Raw genomic sequence first — 25780 nt, 5'->3', positions numbered from 1 at the left:
GTACTCGTCCACCACCCTAGCACGATGTGGACGTGCATTATCGTCCATGAGGATGAAGTCAGGACCAACAGCACCAGCATATGGTCTCACGTACACATCCAGGACTTCATCCCTGTAGCGCACTCCGGTCATCGTGCCTCGCCTTAGGACATGGAGATCAGTTCGTCCAGCTCGACTGATTCCTCCCCAAATCATCAACGACCCACCACCATATCTGTCGTGTTCAGCAACATTAGCGTCCTGATATCGTTCTCCTGCCCTTCTCCACACTCGTGCACGACGATCTGTGAAGTCAACACAAAACCTCGACTCGTCTGTGAAAAGTACAGGGGCCCAATCAACAACCCTCCAATTCACATGAGCCCTGGCCCAATTCAAACGATCTTGTCTGTGTCGCTGAGTAAGAGGGATGCGAATACAGGCTCTCCGGGAACGAAGACCAGCTTCATGAAGACGATTACGCACAGTTTGCGTGGAAATGTTAACTCCAGTTGCATTCAGAAGATCATTTCTAAGCGCAGTCGCCGTTGCAAACCGATGACGTTGTGCTGAAATCAAGAGAAAACGGTCATCTTGCTGCGTGGTGGACCTTTCTCTGCCGCCTCCATGTCGATGAGAAGCTGAACCATGAGCTTGATACCGGTTCCAAGCTCTGCAAACAACGCTCTGACTGACACCCAATAGCTCTGCAACGTGACGTTGTCTTGCACCATTTTCGAGCATTCCTATGCATCTGGCCAATTCTTCAACAGTCAAACGACGTCTTTGACGTTGTGGAGGCATTTTCATAGAGTAACAGTGACTTAAACGATGTCAGATGTAAAGACAATGCCCAAATTCAAATCAACGACAAGCACTCAGAAATGTGAAAAATGTGGGTACCATGCTTCACGTGCTACTCATGATCATTGCAGCATGCATTTCCCTACCTAACCTGTGTTTTGAGGCTCAAGAGGGGTCAGTCCAACATTGTGATGAAATTTGCGTGTCATATCAATTCATATATTGATTTTATCATGTAAGAACTATATGATCCTTATCAAACTTTGAGTAGTATATTATAATAATGCTTATACTACATTATTATGACAGCTAACAAGAGGTCATGCTTAATCCTCAGCGGTGAATGTGTGTGGACCCAGGACCACTAATATTCCATAACAACAAACAGGCCCTCATTAAGGGGTTTGTTGGTACAGTATAGAATAGTAGCTATATAGTTCTGTGGTGAGTCGTGTACTGTTTGGTACAGTATAGAATAGTAGCTATATAGTTCTGTGGTGAGTCGTGTACTGTTTGGTACAGTATAGAATAGTAGCTATATAGTTCTATGGTGAGTAGTGTACTGTTTGGTACACAGCACAGAATATATTATGAATGTCATTTCAATTTTCCAATGAATATCGATTCGTTAACAATAAATTTAACTGTCTGGATGAATCCACACGATACTATAACTTTAATAACACTACCGAACTGTACACTGGCTTTCCACTGAAAGTCGCTCTTTGCGGGGTCAACTTTGGTTTGGGGGTTTATTTTTGAATGAAACCTTCGAGGATCTGTTCGTAACGCTGACTTACCTGGCGAGTCGTTAGTGGGTTATTTTTAGTCTCGGCTTCGGCTGACTGCTGAGCGATGCTACTCTTCTTCAAGACGAGACTTCTGCAAGTTTCCCCTGTTTACTTCCTCAAACAGTACATTCTCTCCCCGCCGCTCCACTGTTTATAACCCAAGCGAATTTGTCACAGTAGTAATGGTTGCTTAATATAGAACACACCTGGTCGATACTGCAATTATCGCCCGTTTTGAATCCCATACATTGTCAATTACAATCTACCTCCAACATTGACAACACATACCAACGAAGGTAATGTTATTGCACCACCAATGACTCAGTGCGGCTAGAGTTACGTCCCTTGGATCTTAACAGTCCCCAACCCTGACTGAGAAATAAAAATAGAGCACAATGTATACCTACCAAGGATTAGGGAATTAGGGATTATTAGGGTTTGTTTCTTCCAAGCGCCTTGACAACTTTTAAAATTGACTATTATGGGTGCAATTAGTGATTTCCTCTTTATAATGACGCTCTCCAAATATGCGTGTTATTTTTAAGACCCCCTCTTGAATGAATGATTCTCTAGTAACTATTCTACTTAGAATTGGTGAAGTAGTAATAGTAGCATTGTTGTAGTAACAGGTGCTGTAGCAACAGCAGCAGCAGTAGTAGTAGTAGTAGCAGCAGCAGCAGCAGCAATAGTAGTAGTAGTAGTAGTAGTAGTAGTAGTAGTAGTAGTACTGTGTTTTAGTGGTCTCCGTCATCTCCATCTCTCAGTAAGTGAAATTATTTACAGATTGTGCTATTTTTAAGAGCATATTTTTATATATTTTATACGAGTATTGTTTCCCTGGTTCAGTTAGATCAAACATTTGCGAGTTTAGGTTATTTCATGCAGCATAAATTATCACCACAGACAGACAGATTTATTTCGTAGAGTGGCCATGAAGCCAAAAGAACAATGACACTCTTTTACATGGATTGCTGACATGGGAAGTGCATTGGTATAAGCATCAGAAAATGTTATTGAGTTTGTTTACAAATATGGCAAGGCGTAAAATAACATTTGCATTTTGGTTATTAAGTAAATTCACAAACTTCTGTATGTTGGGATTTACATAATAATATTGGGGTATATATCTGCAGCGTATATCAGAATAGACAGGGCATTGTAATAGTACATGGTGCATGGTAAATTATCACCCTCTCTTAACATAAAACACAATAAAAAGTGATTGAGTTTAGTTTTACGCCACTTTTAGCAATATTCCAGCAATATCCCGGCGGGGGACACCAGAAATAAGCTTCACATATTGTGCCCATCTGGGGAATCGAACCAGCGTGACGAGCGAACGCCTTAACCACTAGGCTACCCCACCGCCGCTCGGGTAGTCAGAGCCTATGCTAGTCTCACCCAACGGTGTGGATCAGTGTGGACGGATCAGTGTAGATCAATGCTCACAGTATCAATCACTAGATTGTCAACTATTTTATCATTTCACGAAAACTGATATGGTCGTTGGAGGATATTAATAATGTCCAATTATTCCCTCGGCTTTATTTTCATTTCCTTGAAAACCCAGCTTCATTCAAACATTTGTTCGTGCTCAAAATGTATTGAAATGTCTAAAATCAGCCTTTTTGATAGAGTTTAGCTTAACCATAACATAAAATGTTGTAAGACAAGTGGATGCAATCGATGAAATGACCGAAGACTAATTCTAATGCATATTTACACGTGTGATAACTGGTCACTGTAACTTCAGACCGTTTGATAACTTTTTCTGCTTTAACTACCCAGATCCTCCAGTCAAAAGGACCGTTATCCATTATCGAGCTAGTTTCCTAACGCAATATCAATGGTTGCTATATTACATATGTCCGATAATGATCTTAGTAGAAAAAGACAGCCTGTTAATGATCAATAGAAAACTTGATTACACATTTCAGAAACATTATCATATTGAAAACTGGTTATGAAAATTGAACTGTTGTTGCCTCTGATAATTGGGTAAAAAATACATTACTTATAACATGTCATAAACACATATAACACCAATAGGCTTGCTACTTTGGAGGGAAATAATGGAATTTGAAATGCCCGTTCTGTTGGAATGACAGAATCAGAAGCAATAATTCTTCAGGGTTGGGGTAGAATGCGTACAATGCCAATACCTATTGCTGCATCGTACCCATAAACCGATCAAAGGAACCGCGATCCGACTTTTATAAAACGGATATTTAGGAAACAATCTGAAATTGGATGTCCATTAAATAGATAGTTTTTTGTGTAATGCGATAATAAATATGTGATATGAATTTTTAATTCATTTAACGTCCGCCACAGATGAGTTGACGATGCAATATCGGATGGTCAAAAGAAGGAATGAGTGGATATTGTTGTACGCCGCATCTCTGAAATGTGCATTCAGGGATCGATACTAAACATTGCACAGTGTGCTTACCCAGAGTATGGTTTCTGTGTCTTGATGTCTGTTATTGACAAATAATTTGATATGGAAAACTTAAAAATTTAACTTTTATTGCCAAAACAATTACAATGACATCTCAAGTACAAAATAACAGGTAAATAAAACATGAACATATACACACGTATTGAAAACACAAACACCATACCACGTGTTCAGATAAAAGACAAAACAAGGAATGTTGGAATCATATGAGTATTTACACGATGAATTATATAACAAATTGCTACATACGTATAACAGTAACGAAAGACTGATAGCGCTACAGATCTCGTGTCATCACGTGACATCACGGTAAGGATCGGTAACCATGGAGACGGACTGGGCATAAGATTGAATCAGTAACATCGAGATTGGAGTCTTTGTTCTGATGGCAACGTGTCGCAACAGCGGGGTCCTCCTTTTGGCTTCCTCCACCACAATATAGACTTGACAAACCTTGTCAGTGTCGTATTACAGAATTTCAACTTGCATATCATGTATTGAACAAACAAACACGTGATTAAATATTTTTGTGGGAGGTCACATCAGTCCATTCAGGTTTCAACACAGATACCCTTCAGATGGTCATCCCTGAGCTTCTGGACATTATCGCAAACACAAGTTTGTGGTTATTTCCGTCTTTAAAGATTCACCGCCTCCTGCTCAGTTTGAAATCTTTCACCAGTCGGGACCCTCAAACAGACCCTGCCCGGTCGAAGCGCATGTCCCCTGGATGTACCACTTCCGGTCCGTCATCTTTTTGCTTGCAAAGTAACATTTATCCATTTTCTGCTTACACTTAGCAATATCAATCGACAAAACGCAGCAATATGCATGCAGTATTTGCATCCATTTCACATATGATAGACAAGTACGAGAAATATGCCACGATTAACAGCTGAAGAGAGAGAAAGAGCCATTGTAATGGTGCAGATGGGGTCGACATACAATGCTGTTGCCAACGCCCTCGGATGCCATCGTATCACGGTTATAAGACTTATTCAGGGCTTCAGACAGACTGGGGTCCCCGGAGACAGACCAAGTAGTGGACGTCCACGCATCACACCGCCAGCTGAAGGTAGGTACCTCCGTCATTTAGGAAGGAGGGTAACGTTTCTTTTGGCGTTTAGTATAGTGTGAAACAACAAACAACTGCACTACATTCAACAAATTAACAATCGTATTATAAAAGTAACCAAGTTTACAAATCAAGGCACATCATAATTAGAAATTTCAAAGGCAGAACAATTGCAAGGATAGTATAACATATTAGCAAAGGAAATGGCAATGTTCTATACTGAGCCAGACATCACTACGTACATGTAACACATCAAGTCTTTGATGGCATTTAGAAAGGATACACATCAGGAAGAGAGTTTTATCGATGTCAACTTCTTTATTATGAGGAACACAACGTTTCTTATTCCTCCATTAAGTGAATGAATGATATGAGGCAGAGAGTATATAACTGTACACGTCGGTATAAACACTGCATGTATCAATTTATAACACGCACACTAAACAGAAATTGTGATAAAATAGGGGCTGGGTAACCCAGTGATTAAAGTGTCCCTTCATCACGACGAAGACCCGGGTTCGATTCCCAACAAATTACAATGTGTGGAATAATGTGAAAAGCAGCGTAAAACCGCAACTAACTCACTGATAAACTATTCATTCGTTCGCTACATTTTATGGCTCTTCGTATACTTCTCATAACCACTTATCTCCCTTTGACCACTCAGTTATCCCTTTTGACCCATTCAGTACATTTTGTAAAACAATTGTTCATCAAAGTCACTTATAGAAAAAGTGATTCAAAAGCATTACAACTCAAAATATCAATATTTTACATGATTTTGGACCTCATAGTGTTATTGAGACAATATATCTGAATATAAAGTAGAAGTAATGGCTGCTTACATTACATTCCATTCCAGTAGGTGAGAGAGTATGGTTTTATATCGCTTTTAGCTTTTTAGCAATATTCAAGCAATATCATGTCGGGGGACACAAGAAATGGACTTCACACATTGTACCCATGTAAGGAATCAAACTGGGGTCTTCGGCGTGACGAGCAAACATTTTAACCACTAGGCTACCCAACCAACACTCATTATATTACAAGTTGTGTCTTTCTACAACAGGCATGATTCGTCACGTTCACATCAAAAGTCAAATGTTCCTACAGTGCATCACATCCTATCTATCCAGGTAACATATATCTATATTTAACATAAAGAAAGAGATTGTGACACGTTCTCTCACTTACAGTATGTAAACACCTTCACTACTTTGTCTATACACAAGTAAATACGACCACGCCCACCAACACACAGTCCCCATGGATTCTTGACACCATCCTGTGGTGTCAGTATGTTTCTAACAAACTGTCCTGACTCTGTCAGATGGATGACTCTGTCTAGTGAGAAGTCTGTCACCAGGATGTCGCCTGTGCTGGTACTTGTGATACCACGTGGGTACTTCAGTGCTGTGTCTCCCGTAGGTCTGTAGTTGAACACCACATCTCCCTCTGGCGTCAGACACACGACACACTTGGTTCCACCGTCAGACACCAGGATGTTTCCTGTCCTCGTGGTACAGAGGAAGCAGGGATACTTTAAGATGTCTCCACCTCTGTGACCCCGACAAACTGTCTTCTGCACGTGTCCTGACATATCCAGGATATCAACACACGGAGGGGACTTGGCACTTGCTGCTAGTGTTGATGATGTCAGAGACGTTATACCCAAGTACTGTTTGCTGGTTGTGATGGTCGACAGCATCACTAGGTCAGGGTTCACTTCAACTGTTACAATCTGACTGGTATCCGGCACAGTGACAGCCACCTGGTTGTGTTTCAGCCTTGTTATACCCCATGGTCTACCTTCCAGACTGAGCTTGCTGTGACCTGGCTGACTGTTCCTGGTGTAGAAGGACTTGACACTTTTGTTGTTGTAGTCTGTAACTACCACTGTGTCTGTACCATTCACCACTAGCATTGTTACGTGATAGGGGTCTCCTCTACCTGCATCTCCTGCTACAGTCACATTAATGGTGTCCTGTAACACAGGAGCAGCCTTCAGGTCCAGCACAGTAATGGTGCCCTGTAACACAGGAGCAGCCTTCAGGTCCAGCACATCGTCATACTGGACGTGTATCTCACCCAGATGGAGATCTTCCAGTGTTCTACTCAGCTTGTCCGTGTCCTGTCTGAATGTTATCCTGTCTATTCTTCCCTTCTCCTCCACGTCTAAGACTCCGACAGTCTCCACATCACCGGCCTCACATCCCTGATACATCTCATACACATCCATGTCACACTCAGATTGTAGAGCCTGGTCTATTAGCTCAGTCTGTTGTTGATACATCTGTACTGACATCTCACCTGACTTTATGTCTGCCTTCAGCTGTCCAATGTGTCTGTCAGACATCTCTTTCAGTTCAGACAGAAGTTTCCGTTCCTTGGTTTTGATCATCTGTATTGCTTTGAGACTTGCAGACTTGATGTTTGATTCTATTTGTACATAACGAGCCAATTCTTCACCAACTTTGTAGGTTTGTTTTCCAACATGTGTTTTCATCTCATTGTGTTTCATTAACAAATTCTTTTTGTTCTTTCTCAGCTCGAATTTCATTGCAGGAATCTCTGACTCAATTTCAACAACCAACTCACATTTCCTGTGATGGATCGTGCAACATGTTTGACAAACAGCTGTTTTACAATCTTTGCAAAGATATTTGATATTCTCGTCCTTGTGAACTTTACACATGACCTTTCTCTTGACCTTGACCCTTGTCTCTCCAGACAGGTCAACTACGTCATGGTGACGGAAAGAGGGGATTCGTTGGTGCATCCGTGTACATCGTTCACACAGTGCGTCGTCACAAACAGAACACCAAGATGTAGCTGGAATTGTTTCCCCTTCCTCCTTGCAATAACTGCAGTTAGTTGTATCTGAAAAAACATTCATTCATGTGGTGATATTAACCTGGTGACATCACAATGTATTATAGGTGATAGATGTGGTGATATTAACTTGGTGACGTCACAATGTATTATTAGGCTAGATGTGGTGATATTAACTTGGTGACGTCACAATGTATTATAGGGTTAGATGTGGTGATATTAACCTGGTGACATCACAATGTATTATAGGGCTAGATGTGGTGATATTAACCTGGTGACATCACAACATCACAATGTATATAGGGCTAGATGTGGTGATATTAACCTGGTGACATCACAATTTATTATAGGGCTAGATGTGGTGATATTAACCTGGTGACATCACAATGTATTATAGGGCTAGATGTGGTGATATTAACCTGGTGACATCACAATGTATTATAGGGCTAGATGTGGGGATATTAACCTGGTGACATCACAATGTATTATAGGGCTAGATGTGGTGATATTAACCTGGTGACATCACAATGTATTATAGGGCTAGATGTGGGGATATTAACCTGGTGACATCACAATGTATTATAGGTGATAGATGTGGTGATATTAACTTGGTGACGTCACAATGTATTATTAGGCTAGATGTGGTGATATTAACCTGGTGACATCACAATGTATTCTAGGGCTAGATGTGGTGATATTAACTTGGTGACATGACAATGTATTATAGGGTTACATGTGGTGATATTAACCTGGTTACATCACAATGTATTATAGGGCTGGATGTGTCGCATCATGTTCCTACTTGACACATGTGAGAAAATGTATCGGAAACATCGGAACACGTCTCAGATTGAAACGTCATGTAAATATGTTTGGAATTGTCTCACCGTAAACGTTGTTGTACGGATCATGAATAAGGTTTATATATGTCTTTGGTCATGTCACCTGATATGCTGTGTCTTGTTCGTATAACACATATCCACAATGAAAGTTCACATTCCTCACAATCAGATTTTTACATACATCAAACTATACTAGTATATACATAGCAGGGGTCATACAGTGCTCATAACATCACAAACATTTATATTGCTTAAATCAATTATTCTGTTACCTGCTTGCAAACAACACGTATATCGCTACAACCTACAACTATTCACCTTTAGATCCGGGGCCAAACGAGTCCAACAGTCCCTGGATGACAAAGCTCGGCTTGACGTCATCCGCCCACTCCTCCACTGGTCTCTTGGGGTCAGACACCTTCGTCATCTTCCTGCAGAATGGACACAGGAGAGACTTGGCACTGAGGGCTTCCCGTCTGGTTTTGGTGTAGTTGACGACACATTTCCGACAGAAGGTGTGATTACACACAAGTGTACAGGGCTTGTCAAACACCTCTGTACATATGGTGCATGTCAGGAAGTGTTCTGTCAACTTCTGGGAGGTCGCCATCTCTCCTACCAAAAGTCAGCAGACACGACATAAACATTCTATCCACTATACAAACCATAACATTCATTACACAAACACCCACCATATTTGTAGTCCCGATTTACTGACAGGTCTAAAAGAACTATGTCTAGTAAATCCTGCTCTTGGAATTATGAACCAATGAAAACATATTCCAGATGTATGTAGATCCTATAATCAATGAGAGATAACATTGGTAGACGGGTTTCTATTGGGCCGTCTATATTGTGTGTGTATGATGTGTGCGTGTGTGGGTCGCTCTGTCTTCCTGGTCATAAATAAAACATAGAATAGCTATTCTATCACATATTTCACGTTTTACACAAACAATCTTGTATTTGAGAAGCATTGGAAACTGGATATTGGTTGAAGGGAAGTGACCGTCTGTTTGTTTTATTCTGTCCGTCTTGTAGATTCTTTCTTTGGCCTGATATTGATACTGGATACTTTTTCATACGTAAAACACACAAGATACATTTCCTCAGATATTTCACGGTTTACACAAACACAAAATTATCTCTTTTGCCTGACATACTGGAACCGTTGAGCCACAATACGAATGGATTTGGGCATTTGTGGTGCCTTTGTACCGATTTCTGAACTTAGTTAATTTTAGAACACAACTCTTAATTACAGCACATTTCTATGTTGTCGTTTTTGTTGGTTTCAAACCATGCTCGTTTACGGTATTAATTCATAATTTAGTTCAGGTGTTTACTTCACGAAACACTGCCATTAAAGTCAGGTGGTCGGTCCCCCGTGCTGTTGTATGAGTTGTGCTATTGTGCTGTAGGAATATGTTATCTTTTGAGGTTGACAAGCATTACCACATGACATTGTACAGTATAACAGACTGGGTATGTTTTGGTGTCACGGAGCACCATGAATCAGTGACCTGTCTGTGAGCAGCTCGTCAATGGATCTTTGCAACTCGTCGTCACCAGCATTACAACATGCAGTTATGTACCGTGTGCAGCATGTCAATCACCTGACAGAGTTACATGGCGACACCCGCTCATTACCATATCGAAAGTAGGAGAAGTTCAGTTCGGATTCCGCTACATTAGTTGTAAAATAATGTGGTTATGTAAAAGTATTTTACCATATTTTGTGATGTAGCATTTATCAGAGATCAATTCAGTAATAACTTTTACATACACACGGGATACATACATCCACATACATCGGGACAGATCTCAGTATTGAAGTCAACAGGCCAATCAAGGAAGTAATGAAAGTAGACACTTCAAACACCATGCTCAGTCTAAATATTACAGCATATTAGGTGCCTGGATTTGAGAATGTGCCTGGAGATGACCCAACAGTTAGATGAACCATTGTGATGTTGCCTGTACACAGCAGGACAGGTGTGTAGCGTTATAACTGGAATAGAAACAGCCCCTGTGACAACACACTTACCTGAGACAGCCAGGTAACCGGTGTAGAGGGAAACTGATCATCAGGCAAGATAGACCCTAGGTAACCGGTGTAGAGGGAAACTGAGCACAGGAAGAGATATACCGTCCAGGGTTGACGTGGTTCATTCGTGATCAACTCGTCATTCAGGGACAGTTTGCATGCTACGGAAAAGGAGTGATGTCGAATGAGTGATTGTGTTTTGAATGCGCAGGGTAACGATTCAAGATTTATTGACGCAGTCTTATAGATGTGATAGTGTTAAGATTACAAACTTCAGGCTCCTGTGATATAGCTGGATGACTGCATAACTGCACTCACTCACTCAGCCAGGAATACGTCACACCGTTAATATTTTGTGGGTCTGTTACACTCTACACATTCACAAAGCACATGCTGTCTGTTGGTTTGGGTTTGAATATGTTAAACAGTTTATCTTGGAGAACATGAACATTCATGTTGACTCGTCTGCTCGTCAGACGGGAGACCCGGGTTTGATTCCCCACATGGACCAAATGTGTGAAGCCCATTTAGGTGTCCCACCGTGATACTGCTAAAAGCGGTGTTAAAACACTCCCTAACTTTTCTGAGGACTGGACTGGACATTTTTTTGTCCTGACGTTAAATATTAAAGAGTAAATGCTGAAGTATACTGGACGAAATTTTGTTGTGCTGGTATCAAAGAAGGCGACCAGGGCCTGTCAGAGCTCCTTGACATGACACCCGCACGTTGACCCTCAATATTACTGAGTGATGTCGGTACACTCACAGACTTGTGTACAGATTTATGACCCAACACTGCCGCTGTCACAGGTCATTGGCTCCCTCCCTCTGCAAGCATTCTGCGTTCTGCTGTTTATTTTGTCGACAGTTACATAGACAGATTCTTTAATACAAATGCATAAAATCGGTGATTTACAATGTGATTAGGTTGTCTGACAACAACGTCCACTTGCACAGTTTGAGATCGATTGGGTCATTGGATGAAGAGATATTTACAAAAAACCGGGTCCACATGCATTTCATGCCAAACTATAGATACAGATAATATCACATATATGCAACATTTTCAATTTGAAAGTATATATAGAGGCAAGACCGAGAGGAATATTAACGACGATTCCACCAGTTGACAACATACAGCCGTGGGACGATCCAGACTATGACTATGTTTTGAATAGACCTACTGCAGACTGGTATGCAAGCCACTTGCCTATCACATGTTCATAGAAAACTGATTAGATACTGAATAATTTTTTCCGCGGTCACGGTAACATTTGCAGTCATGATAACGGCAATGATCAATGTGTTGAGCCTGTCTTCCGGTATATATCAGTATAGGAACACTGAAATAGTGACGTTTGAGGTTCATGATTTTATGAAGATTATTAAGTAACTTTCAGCTTTATTTCATAAAATGAGTCTTCTGCTAAATTTGTCCGTAAAGGTTTAAGTATGGTACTTACGGAAGTCGATAAGTTCGACCTCACTACTGTATACAGTACAGAAGTACCCTAAATTCGTTAGTATATGTTTTCGGAGAAGTCGGTGTATCATCTCTGATATGGTGCATCAAACATCAGTTTTATTACATTTTCGATTTCCATTCACGTGTAAAGCATCGGTTATTTGTCTTGATACTTAGTCATATAAATCTACAAAAGATACATAAAATGATAAAGACCTGTAACCTCCTTAACAGCTGATAATAGATATAATAAATATATACAGATGAAAAAAATAGAACTGACAAATCTTTATCTATCTCTTTAACTGTCAGCTAGTGAAAAAGAAAATTCTTCATTGTGTTCTAGTAGTAATGCGTAAAGTGTGATCAGTCCCAAAGAAAGACGATCGATCAAATCAAGAAAGCAAATAATTTATTTGCATACAAACTGTTTATGACAAATTAATGAATACAGTGTGTACACCAACATCATGAAGGCCAAGACTTGCGTGTTAATTTTAATAAAGTGATGGACTTGTAAAAACCTAAGAAAACAAGATTGATCTCCAATAACACCATGTGACACAGTGGTGACATTTATCATCTGAACAAGTCCCAGGATTCGAACAGACGAATACAATAGACCTTATATAAGACATCAGGCACAACTGGTTTCAGTTCACACCCTAGACACATAACATGATTTCATTTTAGATCTTAATGTCAGTGAATTCACCAGTTCCTGTTTACTAGTTATAATGAAAGTGTCTGGCAGAATATCCAGGAAAAATAGGCTGTTGTGACCTGCAAGGCTGTAGGAAGGAAATATGTTTCTTCTCTCGAGAATGGCCCCGAGTAGGAATTCCACAAACTCTGTGAACAAGTGTAGAAGTGAGCAAAGCTCACATACCCCCGCTTCCCACTTTGGGACATGGAAATGACTGATATTGATATATATAATGTGACAAGGATCAGCAGCTCACAAGACTTTCTCTTTGACTCTACTAAACTTTATATACATGTTAGATAATAGTTTTGGCATGTACTGATTACGGTAATAATTTATGGAAACTAGATTTTTTTGTGTTTTCCGTGGAAACCTGACATACAATTGAACTTGACTGTCTCATGTTGCACACAATGGACGTAGATGAAGATTGCTATTTTTTAGCACATGGCATATCTGTGGGTCATGACTAACTTGTGTATTAAGTTTGGTGAACCTAGCATGTATAGTTTCGATGATATGCCGTGGTCAGGTAACCATCAAATACATTTTGCACGTACCTAGCATGTAAACTTTAGGAGATATGCTCTGGACAAAATAATCGAACACATTTGGCTCTAAGTCGTGTTCCCATGGAAACAGCAAAAAATACAATTCATATCTGGATTTAAACCCCAAAAGGCACATCTAGGGAACATGCTTGATATGTGTACCAAGTTTGATGAAGCTAGCATGTATAGTTTGGAAGATCTGCTCCGGACAAGATGACATCCTCATAGTCACAGCCTAAGTCGTGTTTCCATGGAAACAGCAAAAAAACTAAATTCTGAAAAAACTTTAAAATAGCAAAAGGCACAACAATGGGTAATGATTAACATGTGTGTGAAGTATGGTGAACCTAGCATGTAAACTTTAAGAGATATGCTCCGGACAAAGTTTCGGGACGGACGGACGGACAGAATGAACGCTATATACCCCCGTTACTTCGTAGCGGGGGTATAATAAATTTTACATTGAATTAGAGACATTTTATAACACAATATCAGTATATAATAATTTTCTTTGAAATCTGCACTCAAAAAGTAAGTTCTTTGGTCTTAACAAATGCTGAGAGGGAAAATAGACATGATGATTAAAAAACAGTGTCTTTGCAAACAAGACTTTGTGTTGACTGATTTGTTACATAAAAACATGCAGTAGTAGGAACAGTGTGGGTTTTTTTCAAACTCGAGTGAGTGCACCAGTTCAACAAAAGATTATTGATTGTCTGAATTATATTTACCACGTGTTGGTTTCTTGTTCACTGGCTCGGCCTCTTGGTTTAGGCTTAGGGGTAGATGACTGCCAAGGTGGGTTCTCCAGTTTTGGTCACTTCTAGGGTATTTAGGTTGTTTTCATGATGAGAAATGCTGCCGTATACATTCTAAAAAATAGCATTAAAGTAGCATTTTTACATTTGCCAAAAACAAAACCCACAAAGAAATACATTATCTGAATGAACATATTTCCCTGATTTCCGATTTTTGAAAGTAGGTTAAAAGTTACCTATTGATGTTTTTGCAAGGGGTCCATAGATACCTAAATTTTATGCCAGTGCAGAGCAGTCATTTTCATTTTATTTATTGTACATTGCCTTCAAGAGAGAAAGAGTAAGAGTCAACATTTTAATCATGCCCCAAACGCACACGCACACACACACACACACACACACACACACACACGCACACACACACAATTCACATACCATTTTAACATGGTAGGGGACACCAGTCCCTGGTGGATAATTATCTGATATGACACATTTTTTATTATGTTTTAATAATTATGTGATCTCTCTCACCACCGCACTCATATGTTGTAAGTTCTCATTTGTCCATGCCCACCCCCATCCCAATCCCTCCACACACACTCACACCACAAAACACCCAACATTCCGTCTCGGGAAATAGATGACATGGCCCTACTGGGTAACAGTAACAGTGGCTGTGAAAATATATCTCTGATCGAAAATAGGACATGAGCGCAAATTATGACGTACTTTTCCATCAACTGTTTCTTTATACAGCTAGCTAGTACTGGAGTTTTTATGTTGCTCCAAACAACTAAATCTTAAAACTCACCTGCAACCAACGTCGCGTCCGGAATGCAACTCTCTCGGTCTCAGTCCCAAGTTGACATTTCGGCCTCGTGTTTGTTTGGAATGTCGAAAGGAATGCCCGATATATAGCATCCTTATAAAGTTCAAGCTTTGCCTATTCGTATCCATATTTCGCCAGAGGTTAGGTCTCTTTCATAGCACTTCTTTGAAAAGTGTAACGAACACAGATGACCTTGCGTGGAGGGGTTCACAAAATCCGCACGACGACAGTAAACAATCTCTGCCCTTTCTCTTGCCAAATACAATTTCTCAGGAAATGTACACCCGTGTTGTTTACGCAGTTGGATGATCATCAAAACTCGAAGTGCAGTTGTCAGTTTCCAATACATAATCACAACAACGCTTCATTCAAAATATTGCGCTTCGTGTCACTTTCTACTCAATGGCGTATACACTACTGAAATGTCAACACACTGAGCGGACTCTCGGGTATGACGTCACACCCACAGACGGCAGACCGCTAAACATAAAAATATGCATACGAGTGGGCGGGGCTAAAGTGGTTTTAGTTTTGGTGCATATTTATAATTTTTACGACTAGTTTTCGTAAATGGATGGTGCAGATGTGGTATATATTCATGTTTGAATGGCATTATGTAAAAAAAATGCATGGTGTTTAACCTTCTCAAAAATCCTTTAATGCATCTTGAATGCATGAGCGCCGACAATATTATCTGTGCATTAAAACATTACAGAAATATCATGATCACTGAGGGGTTGAAATTTACAAAGATCAGGGGCGATAACTCATGACATGAGTTAAACAAAGCCATAAATGATATTTACCTTAGAAGGTTAACATAAAGGAACGATGATTCTTTATGTTAGAATGATATATATACATGTTATAAACAGTATTGTCCGGCACATTACATACCCTATGTATGGCACAGGGGCCCGTGTTTAACCTCCTGCCATTTATGCTCAATAAGTGCAGCTTGCTCAATTTGGTGAAGCAAGACTGATGATAAGGATACAGATATTATGCATTTTTTATTGCCTCATGATTTTTATGCCTTTAACAGCATTTGAAAATCGAGTATCTTCATGTAGCGGCCATAAAATTTCCGAGTCCCGTGCTGGGATTCGAACCACGGACCTTCTGATGAGAAGTCGGACGCCTTGTCCACATGACCAAAGAGGTTAACCCCGTCAGCAAGCTGACATGGTAAGGATGTCATCTGTGGGATGCTTGACCATTGCTATCCGGTTGATCAACATTGTCAACTATGGTGATTGACAACGGTTCGTCCTCAGGAACACTTTCAAGAACACTTTCAGGAACTTCCTCTGGAAGCGGCAAGGCTACTTGTTTTTGAGTTTTCATGAGTTTCCGTGGTTTGGGAACAGGCACTTCTTGACCGACTGGTGGCTTAGAGAGTGATCCAATGGGAACCAAATGATTTCTATGCAATGTTTTCTTCTTCCCAACTCCATCCTCCCTTTGAACTACAAAAACTGGAATGTCAGCATTCGGCTGTTCAAGCACCACATATACCTGCTCCTCCCACTTGTCCGAAATCTTGTGTTTTCCCTCAAACGCAAGTATCTTCACAAGAACACGATCACCAACACTGACCACTGCAGCTCTAGATTTCTCATCATATTTCTGCTTCTGATGAGTCTGGGCTTCCTTCATAGCAGAAGTAGCTAAATGATGTGCCTGTTCTAGACGCTGTTTGAGAGATTCTACATACTTGCTCAGTGCGTTGGGCTGCTCTCCTTGATCCAAACCGAAAGAAACATCTACTGGAAGTCTTGGATGCTGTCCAAATAACAGAAAGTGTGGAGAATATCCTGTTGACTCATGTCTCGTACAATTATATGCATGCACTAAAGAATGCACATGAGATTTCCAATCGGCTTTCTCCCCTGGATCTAATGTTCCCAACATGTTCAACAAAGTTCTATTGAATCTCTCATAGAGCTGACAATAGTGCTATTGAGGATCATGAAGAAACTGTAGTTAGTCATGGTCAAGAGGTTGAACGGGTAGTACAAGACACGTCCATCATAGAACAATCAACACCAGAGGAACAGCCCGTAAGGCGATCACGAAGAGAACGGAGGCCACCTCAATGGTTTACCAGCACTGATTTGGTCATGTCTCATGGATTAGCGAAACCAGATTGGTTCGACAAAGTTATGGTGCTGAGATATTTAGCCAATGAGAGTGTGTTTGATTCTGTTCCAGTTCAAGTACAGCAGGCTATTATTGCGGTTATTTCAGGCAGTTAGTTGTATATAGATCAGTTTAAATGACGAGGACGTCATTTCTCCAGCAGGGGAAGTGTGTAACAGGGTGCAACAATACTGTATTTATTTTGGCCTTGTTTTGGTGTTTGGGTTTTATTATAAGCTTTAAAAGATTAGTAATTTCATAATGAGGTGGTGACCCTCAGGACCACTCATTTGGAGCCTTGCCACCTATGTAAGGGTAGGTCACAGTTCATAGGTTGTATTAACTGTGCTGATTGGCCTAAAGTTTATGAAGAAGCTTTGAAACCTCTCATTGGGTGTAAGTTGCTGCACATGCTATTCATGTAAGGCAAGATGTTCAAGATGGTTATTCTGGCTGGCAACTTTACCAGAGACACATGTGGTCTTGAAGAAATGAAGATTAGTTTTAAGTGATAGAATATATTTTATTGAGGATAAACATTACAAAAATATTTCAATTGGTTTATGGTATTTTAAAGTATTGTTGGGAGTATATGGAATGTTGAGATAAAATACTTTTCAATATCTTGGTAATGTATTTGTGCAAATCAATTTGTATTGCATTTGTGATGTATTTTATACTAGGGTTTTGCATAGCATTTATAATTTGATATTGTGTTTAGATATTCTTGTGAAGGCGTTCTAATGAAGCACCAGCCATTTGATTCAGCCCATAGCTGGTAATTATGTGATAATTTGGTAGTTTATTCATAATGCTATTTTAATAACTATAATAGCTGTCACTGGCCACATGTTTCTCTAATGTTCCTTAAATAGTTAGTTGTACTTATTTCATGCTTATGTAATGTTTAAAGATTATGTTGTGTTTAAATGTTGTGCTCTGTAACACATATACATGTGTTGTAATAAAGAACTCTGCCCTACGGCTGGCCCTTGTCATTTATGGGACTAGCCCGTCTACATTCATTTGCCATTATCGAGGTTAGTTTGTGTTCATGCTCTGTTAATACATTGCCTAACAGTGATTCGTGCTTGGTTAGTGCATTGATGTGTTTGGCTAAGATGTTGACATCCTTAGATGTTGCAGTGCCAAACAAAGATTTTGAAAGTTGGTCAATAAAGCCTAATAAATATCACAACATAGGTACTTTTGTGAATTCATATAAATTTTATATCATAGTTATTATATTTTTTGTGTGAAATATTTGCACTATAACAGAACGATGATTCTCTGTGTTTTAGAATAATATATACACATGTAATAAACAGTATTGTCCGGCACATTACATACCCTATGTATGGCACACGGGCCCGTGTTTATGTCTGGGCTGCCATAGCAGACGATGGAATAATGTGTGCTGGAAATAAGATAGGTTGTGATCAAAACCAAACCGATTCAGTGTAAACTGTCCATATAGACATAATGTTAAGCATGGAAAGATATATTTGATACTCTATAAAACCTTTGATTGAGATACTTTGCCATTATTTGTTGTTGTGAAAGCCAGGTGATAGGAAAAGGCGCTTACCTTGCTTCGTAAGCGATGATGAGTGGGGAGATCAACTTTATAGGGTTTTGCGAAGTATTCGAGTCCGTAGTCGTCACTGTCTCGTCTTGATCTCCTAAATGTCATCTGTCAGATTTGGCGGGTAAGTTGATCACGTGCCTCGATCACACCCGGAAACATACGAGTAGCATCGGATGGCCAATCCAATGTTACCCGATGTACGAGTGCAAATCGTCATATGAGCGAAATATTCTCAAGTACAACGTTAAACCCAATTTCACCTCAACTCACCTCACCTCACCTCACCTTACCTCACCTCACCTCACCTCACCTCACCTCACCTCACCTCACCTCACAATGCCTCGCTTTATAGTTATTTAATGTTATTTACGTTTAACAGGGAAGACATGATACACATTAATACAGAAACTTTGCGTCTACCCGCGTGTCGTTTACAACACACGCTAACTACACTGACGGCATTAATTACCCTTATTTAATATATGTTGTGTGTTTAAGATTACACATTGAAGATAATTAGTTTACTGACCTGTCACACAAGTTTTGTCATTCGTGTCTGGTGACGATATGACGTGTGAGGGTGCGAGGTGTTCAGACATAGAAAAAGCATGTAGGCACCCTACCCACCATGCGCGATGGTTGAGTGATCGTGTGAATGTGGCTCTCTGCAGAAAATTTGAAAACTTGTGTGAAAATACACATTCAGAAAGCCAGAAGATCAACATTCCTGCTGATAACACAGGTGGGAGCCCCGATTGTTCTACTAGAAGGTCCGATATATATTATTTTGGTCAGATAGACGAAATATCAAATGGACATCAACACGAGCCAGGACTTTGTGAGTTCAGTAATGGCGACCACCCCGTCGACAGAAGTAAAACAAGTCAGTGAAGACAGAACACTTAAGTTCGGATCATCTGAGTTTAGATGTTCATAATAAGATGCAGAAAGGTGAGAAAGACTTTAATCGTACAGTTTGTGGGAATTATTCTGTTTCTGAGATTTCTACTCAAAGGGACAAATCGTCTAGCTACAGGCCATAAAAGATATGTATGAACATTTTGATAAACGTTTTAATATGATGGAAGAAAAGCTCTTAGCAAAGTGAGTTCAATCATAAATCAGGAAATTGGAGAAGTCAGAGCAGTGTTTGATGATAGGTTGTGTCAATTGAACGACGATGTGACCCAATTACGGGACGAACAGTCACAGCTGAACGATCGTCTGAAACACAACATCAGTGAGCTTAAACTCATTCGTGACGGACTCAAGCTGTCAGACGTGAAAGTTGACACAGCCGTGAGGACTGAATCTAGGGGGGCACGCTTCCCGGGGGTAGTGATCGTCACGTGCAGGTCACTCCAGGACAAGCGGGCCATTCGAGATAATAAGAAGAAGTTAAGGGACAGTGTCAATTTTAGCAGTGTATATCTCATGGCCGATAAACCAGTACAGCAACGCATATTTGAGTCAAACATGCGTGTGTTGGCGGAGACGGTTGGAGAGGGTAAGCTCAAGTTGTCAGGTAGCAGGCTGTACCGCGCGAGGGAGGGTCGGTGCAGCGGTCAACGCTGCAACGTGGACAGGCACGACTACGTAGACGAACATAACTTCACCTCATCACAACGTGGGAGCGACAGATCAGCAGAACGGCATGAGGACAGAAGACCACGTGGGCCTGTTTATCAACACAGATCACGTGATCAGGATACACCGACCAACCAGCGAGCTTGATAACACCATGACGCACGAATGTCAACAAAGGGCGTGGCCAAGAAACATCGTCTAAACAATAGGTACGCGGCGGGTGCTGGAACGTTAAGGGCAGGTCTAAAGACAATAATTCTCAAAATGCCACTCTGCGAGAACTTTGTGTTAGATATTCTGACTGCGATTTCCTCGGTATAACAGAGACGCATCTGCGTGAAGACAGTGTGATATCTGCTAATGGGTACAAGTGGTACGGTCACTACCGTGATCACTTGCATCGGAAGGCGCTTCCAGGTTCGGGAGGACTAGGTTTTTTAATAAAGAATGCTTTTTTAGAATTTAATAATGTGACGATAAAAGACAATTCACATGAAGGTATATTATGGCTTTCAGTGACAAGTAAAGCTGAAGGGAGGACTAGCTATGTATGTGTGTGCTACCTGCCGCCTGATAACTCGTCTAGACAGGTCTCTGCAGAAGACTTCTATAACACACTACTTGCACAAGTTCATGAGTTTAAGACTGTGAGTTTTATATGTGGTGATTTCAATAGTCGCTGTGGGGACGAGACAGACTATATTGAAGGTGTAGACACCATTCCAGAGCGACAGGTAATTGACTTCACACATAATATCAATGGTTAACATTGTATTGACTTTTTGATAAGTGCCAACTTTTGTATACTTAACGGTCAGCAACACCAGTGCAAATGATTTTACATTTGTGTCTAGTCACGGCATGTCTGTTGTAGATTACTGTTTTGTTCCATATGAATACTTACATCTTTTTAGTGATTTTAGAGTAACCCTTCCCTCTGATTTGGTAAGAAAAGCTGGTTGTGTCGGTACTATTGGTGGCGAAGGTTTACTCAAGTTAGACCATTCACTGCTTACATGGTGTAGTACATTGAGTATGGTAGGCAACACTGATGTTACAGATAAGGAAGATAACTCTACAGACTTCTAAGACAGGACATTAACAGGAAAAACCCCAAGGGACTTTCTTCAGACACTTGGCGTACATTCAGAGTTGAGTAACATTATCAATAACCTGAAGTCATCGATTGCAGATCAGACACATATTGATGATGCCTACAGCAGATGGATCGATGTGATACATAGAGAAATGAAAGACAAGCTTCCAACTAAGAAAATCTATCTACAGGATGGATGCAGCAACAAGAGAAGACGACAACGGCAGAAATGGTGGACTGACGGTTTGAGCAACAAATGGAGTGAACTATTCACGGCAGAGAGAAAGTGGAAGAAAGCCGACAACAGTCACAAACTGGAGATGAAAAGAATCTATTTACAACTAAGAAAAGATTTTGATAGAGACGTGCAGAGGCAAAAGAGACTATATAGAAGTAAGATACACCAGGATTTAGAAGAAATGTGTGACCAAAACAGTGGGGATTTCTGGAGAAATATTGGAAGAATAGGTGTAGGTCAAGAACGTCGTAAAGGTATGCCAATGGAAGTGAGGTTGGGAAATGGGGAAATTAATTCAAATATAGAAACTGTTTTAGCGAAATAGTCATCAGACTATGAACTCCTTCTGAATGGAACGGGAAACAAAAATGACGTCACAGACGATGGCTTGGCGTCAGAAGATGACGTGACACAGCCCGAGTTAGATGAGGAGATCAGTCTGGAAGAAGTGAAGTCAGCTCTAAGGAAAGCCAAGAGTGGGAAAGAATCGGGCGTGGACGAGATACCAACACAACTGCTGAAAGGGGAATTTTCTGTGGGACTATTACACAAACTGTTTAATGTATGTTTCAGATCAGCTAATATCCCAAGAATGTGGTCGAAGGGTATTATCAATCCAATACCACAATCATCGATGGTTGACAAGTTGGACCCACGTAACTACAGGGCGATAACTCTTTCCCAAGCTGTCTACAAGGTCTACTGTGGTGTGTTGAATGCTCGTCTAAATGCGTGGTCGGAGAGGAATGATGTTTTAATGGACGAGCAAAATGGTTTTAGAAAAGGTAGATCAACCATGGACCATATTTCATCTATCACAAGTATTATAGAAAACAGAAAACTAGAAAGAAAATGTACCTTTGTCGCTTTTATTGATTTCTAGAAGGCCTATGACTGGATCGACCGAAACATTCTCTGGAAGAAGTTGAACGAGAAAGGAGTAAGAGGAAGAATGTTGACGGCTCTTAAATCTCTCTACCAGAATGTTAGGTGCTGTGTTCGGGTGAACAGACTACGTACGCCATGGTTCAACGTAAAACGAGGTCTCAAGCTAGGTTGTTGGCTTTCGCCGTTACTGTTTAGCGTATATATAGATGACTTAATTTCTACGTTAAATGCATTAGGAAGGGGGATAAGGTTCGGAGAAGAACATGTATCAGTATTGACGTATGCTGACGATATCGTACTACTCGCTGAGAATGCAGAAGACCTTCAGTGTTTATTGGATGTAGTAAATATATGGTGCGGAGTAAACAAGATGACTATCGACCCAGGAAAGTCAAAGGTGGTCCATTTTAGAGTTCCTTCAAAAAGTAAAACAAGTGCAATGTTTACATGTGGTGACTCGGCCATTGACGTTGAAGATCAGTACCACTACCTCGGCGTGCTTCTAACTCAGCATTTGGACTATAACGCCATGGCCAAATCTGTAGCCAAGTCAGCCAACAGATCACTGGGACTGCTCATCTCAAAGTTTAAGGCTCTAGGCGGAATGCCCAATAACGTGTTTACGAAGCTCTATGACACCATGGTCTTTTCAGTTATAAGTTATGGCGCTGCAATATGGGGAACAACAGAATACTCATGCATCAACGCAGTTCACCATAGAGCAATTAGATTTTTCCTAGGTCTAGGGAAATATGCACCAAACGCAGCTATAAATGGAGAGATGGGTTGGGTTCCCCCAAAAGTGAGGAATTGGACATCTGTGCTAAGACATTGGATAAGATGCGTTAATACTACAAGGAGAACACTGAATAAGAGGATATTTGTAATGGCGAACAATAGCAAAAAGAAAAACTGGAAGTTTAAAGTCAGAACCCATCTTGTATCCCTTGGATTCGAACACCTTACAGATATCGAACACCACCTGGAAAAAGCTATTCATCATGAACGTGCAAGAAGCAATGTATACGGCATACAAACAAGGATGGAGAGAGATGTATGATGAAGGGGACGACGAGGAGGAAACAAATTGAGAAACTATAGACTTTTAAAAACAAAATATGAAACAGAACAGTATGTTAAGTATCCGCTTCCCCGAGGTCACAGAAGTTCTTTAGCAAAGTTCAGATGTGGAGTGGCCCCACTAAGAGTTCAAACGGGGAGATATGAAAATATACCGCACAACGAGAGATTTTGTTTTAATTGCCAAAATGTAGTCGAGGATGAAACCCATGTTTTATTTTTATGTCCAGCTTTTAACTATATCAGAAAAGATCTTATGCAAAAATGTGCTCTTAATACCGTTCATTTTAAGGATTTATCATGCCATGAAAGGCTTTCATATATTTTTACTTCCCCCGATGTAGTTTTTAGCGTTGCCAAAACCTGCCATGATATTTTAGTTAAAAGACGTGAAGTTTTATATGGCTAATTAACATTACCATTTTATATAGGTGTATTTTGTAAATATATTTTTTATGAATATTTTATTTTAATAATACTTAAGATGTCTCTCATAAGTCGCTGAGCGACTAGTCGTAGCATATTTTATTTATAATGTATATATATATGAAGTTATATATGTTTTATATGTACTACGAGTGAGACTTTAATAAACCTGTCTGTCTGTCTGTCTGTCTGTCTTGTCTACCTGTCTCAACAATATCCACTTGATATGTTTGTATGTGAGGCCCCAGCAAGTCTAGCAGGTCGTTGTGGTGGGGGAACACAAGCTGAGAATTCTGACTATGTGGGATACAAGGAAGCCGAAGGACGGGGGGCAAAGATAGGGCGTGTGAAGGGGTGCGGGGTGGGGGTAATATAACCTGTGGGGTGTATAGCTGGTGGTGTGTGTGTGTCTGAGTATGTCTGCGTGTATATGTCCGTGTGTATATGTGCGCGCGCGTGTGACTGCGTGTATGTCTGATTGTGTCTGTGTGTATATGTGTGTATATCTGCGTGTGTATGTGCGTGCCTGCGTATATGTGTATGTTAGAGTGTGTACGTCTGTGTGTCATTTGCATGCGTGCGAGTTTGTGAATGTTTGGTAGGGTGGGGAGGGTTGTGGTGGTACATTCCATGACTAGACAATATGATAATGATGATGCACGTGTGGGTGCGTTGTGCACAGGTGCGTGCGCGCGCGAGTGTGTTTGTGTTTTACAACATTAGGGGCCATGAATTTTTAGGCGGATATATTTCGTTGTTTAAAGTGTAGGGATCATAAAATTCCATGACGACTTTTTACTTATTATTGTATGAGTATACACGCAATGTCAAGCTACACAGACACTGACAAATCATGAGAGGGTTACAGGGCACTGGCAATGCTTGAAACACGCGGAGGCATTTTCTCCTTTGTGGGAAGTGAAGTTTAATTTCCCTGTGTGACACACAATATGGGACTGGGTCGCCACGAGTCAATGCGCCAGATAAGTAGTTCTGTCATGCGAGGAGTGTATACATCTATACCAGTCAATATTAATGAGTAATACAGATGAAGCATGTTGACGTGGGTGGTGAGACATGAGTATGTCTTTGTGAAGGGTCATACTTGTATTGGGGGTGAGAGGTAGGTTTGGAGGGGTGGGGGAGGGGTGACACAAGACAGTTAGAAGCCGAGACAGCCATGCTGGTCCCGAGACACGCATTTGTGTTTTAAGCTCACATCTAATTAAGTGATTTTCTGAAAAACTTTCTTTTTTTGCAAAAACAAAATAAATACATATGTATATCTGATATTTGTTACGTAATGTTTTACATAAGATCACTTAGCGATTGTGCATGTGACGTCAGTCCACATGAGCAAACTACCGGACAAAAGAAAGTATGTAATTTGTAATTATAACTTCTAAAAATGCCACTCAAACAAGTAATTTATAATTGATTTGACCAATGGCCTACAAAACGATCAAAACGATATCAGAAACATTCGCCGTAACACTATTTAAACCTCATTGATTCCGTATCAAATAATCACCATCTAATAAGTATATTTTTCGTTGTTTCTTTGTTAACCATTGTAAAGCATCGGTGTAACTGTC

The 25780-nt window shown here is 40.4% G+C and overlaps 2 protein-coding genes and 1 long non-coding RNA gene across 5 annotated transcripts in view; 1 reads left to right on the top strand and 2 right to left on the bottom strand.

The window, feature by feature from the left end:
- Positions 1-25780, top strand: part of LOC124291619 — a 237458-nt gene that overhangs the window by 90156 nt on the left and 121522 nt on the right. The window lies entirely within an intron of this gene.
- The window catches only part of LOC124291602 (tripartite motif-containing protein 45-like), a 138120-nt gene that overhangs the window by 54908 nt on the left and 57432 nt on the right, over positions 1-25780 (bottom strand). The window contains exons 1-3 of one of the 3 annotated variants that reach the window (XM_046728644.1): positions 10832-10877; positions 9103-9399; positions 6269-7990 (exon numbers count right to left, since the gene is read on the bottom strand). In XM_046728644.1, coding sequence (XP_046584600.1) covers positions 6297-7990; positions 9103-9394 — 1986 coding nt within the window. In that variant the 5' untranslated portion in view covers positions 9395-9399; positions 10832-10877 and the 3' untranslated portion in view covers positions 6269-6296. Of the gene's footprint in view, positions 1-6268; positions 7991-9102; positions 9400-10585; positions 10670-10831; positions 10878-25780 lie in introns of those variants that run through there. The other 2 variants (XM_046728645.1, XM_046728646.1) reach the window with 2 other exon arrangements.
- LOC124291603 overlaps positions 1-25780 on the bottom strand; it is a 106520-nt gene that overhangs the window by 54908 nt on the left and 25832 nt on the right. The window lies entirely within an intron of this gene.

This window comes from Haliotis rubra, unplaced genomic scaffold (genome assembly GCF_003918875.1).
Source record: "Haliotis rubra isolate DU_JTF1 unplaced genomic scaffold, ASM391887v1 Scf498, whole genome shotgun sequence".
NCBI lineage: Eukaryota > Metazoa > Mollusca > Gastropoda > Lepetellida > Haliotidae > Haliotis > Haliotis rubra.
Note: the sequence above shows the minus strand (reverse complement) of the source record. Positions and strands in the feature narration are given on the sequence as shown.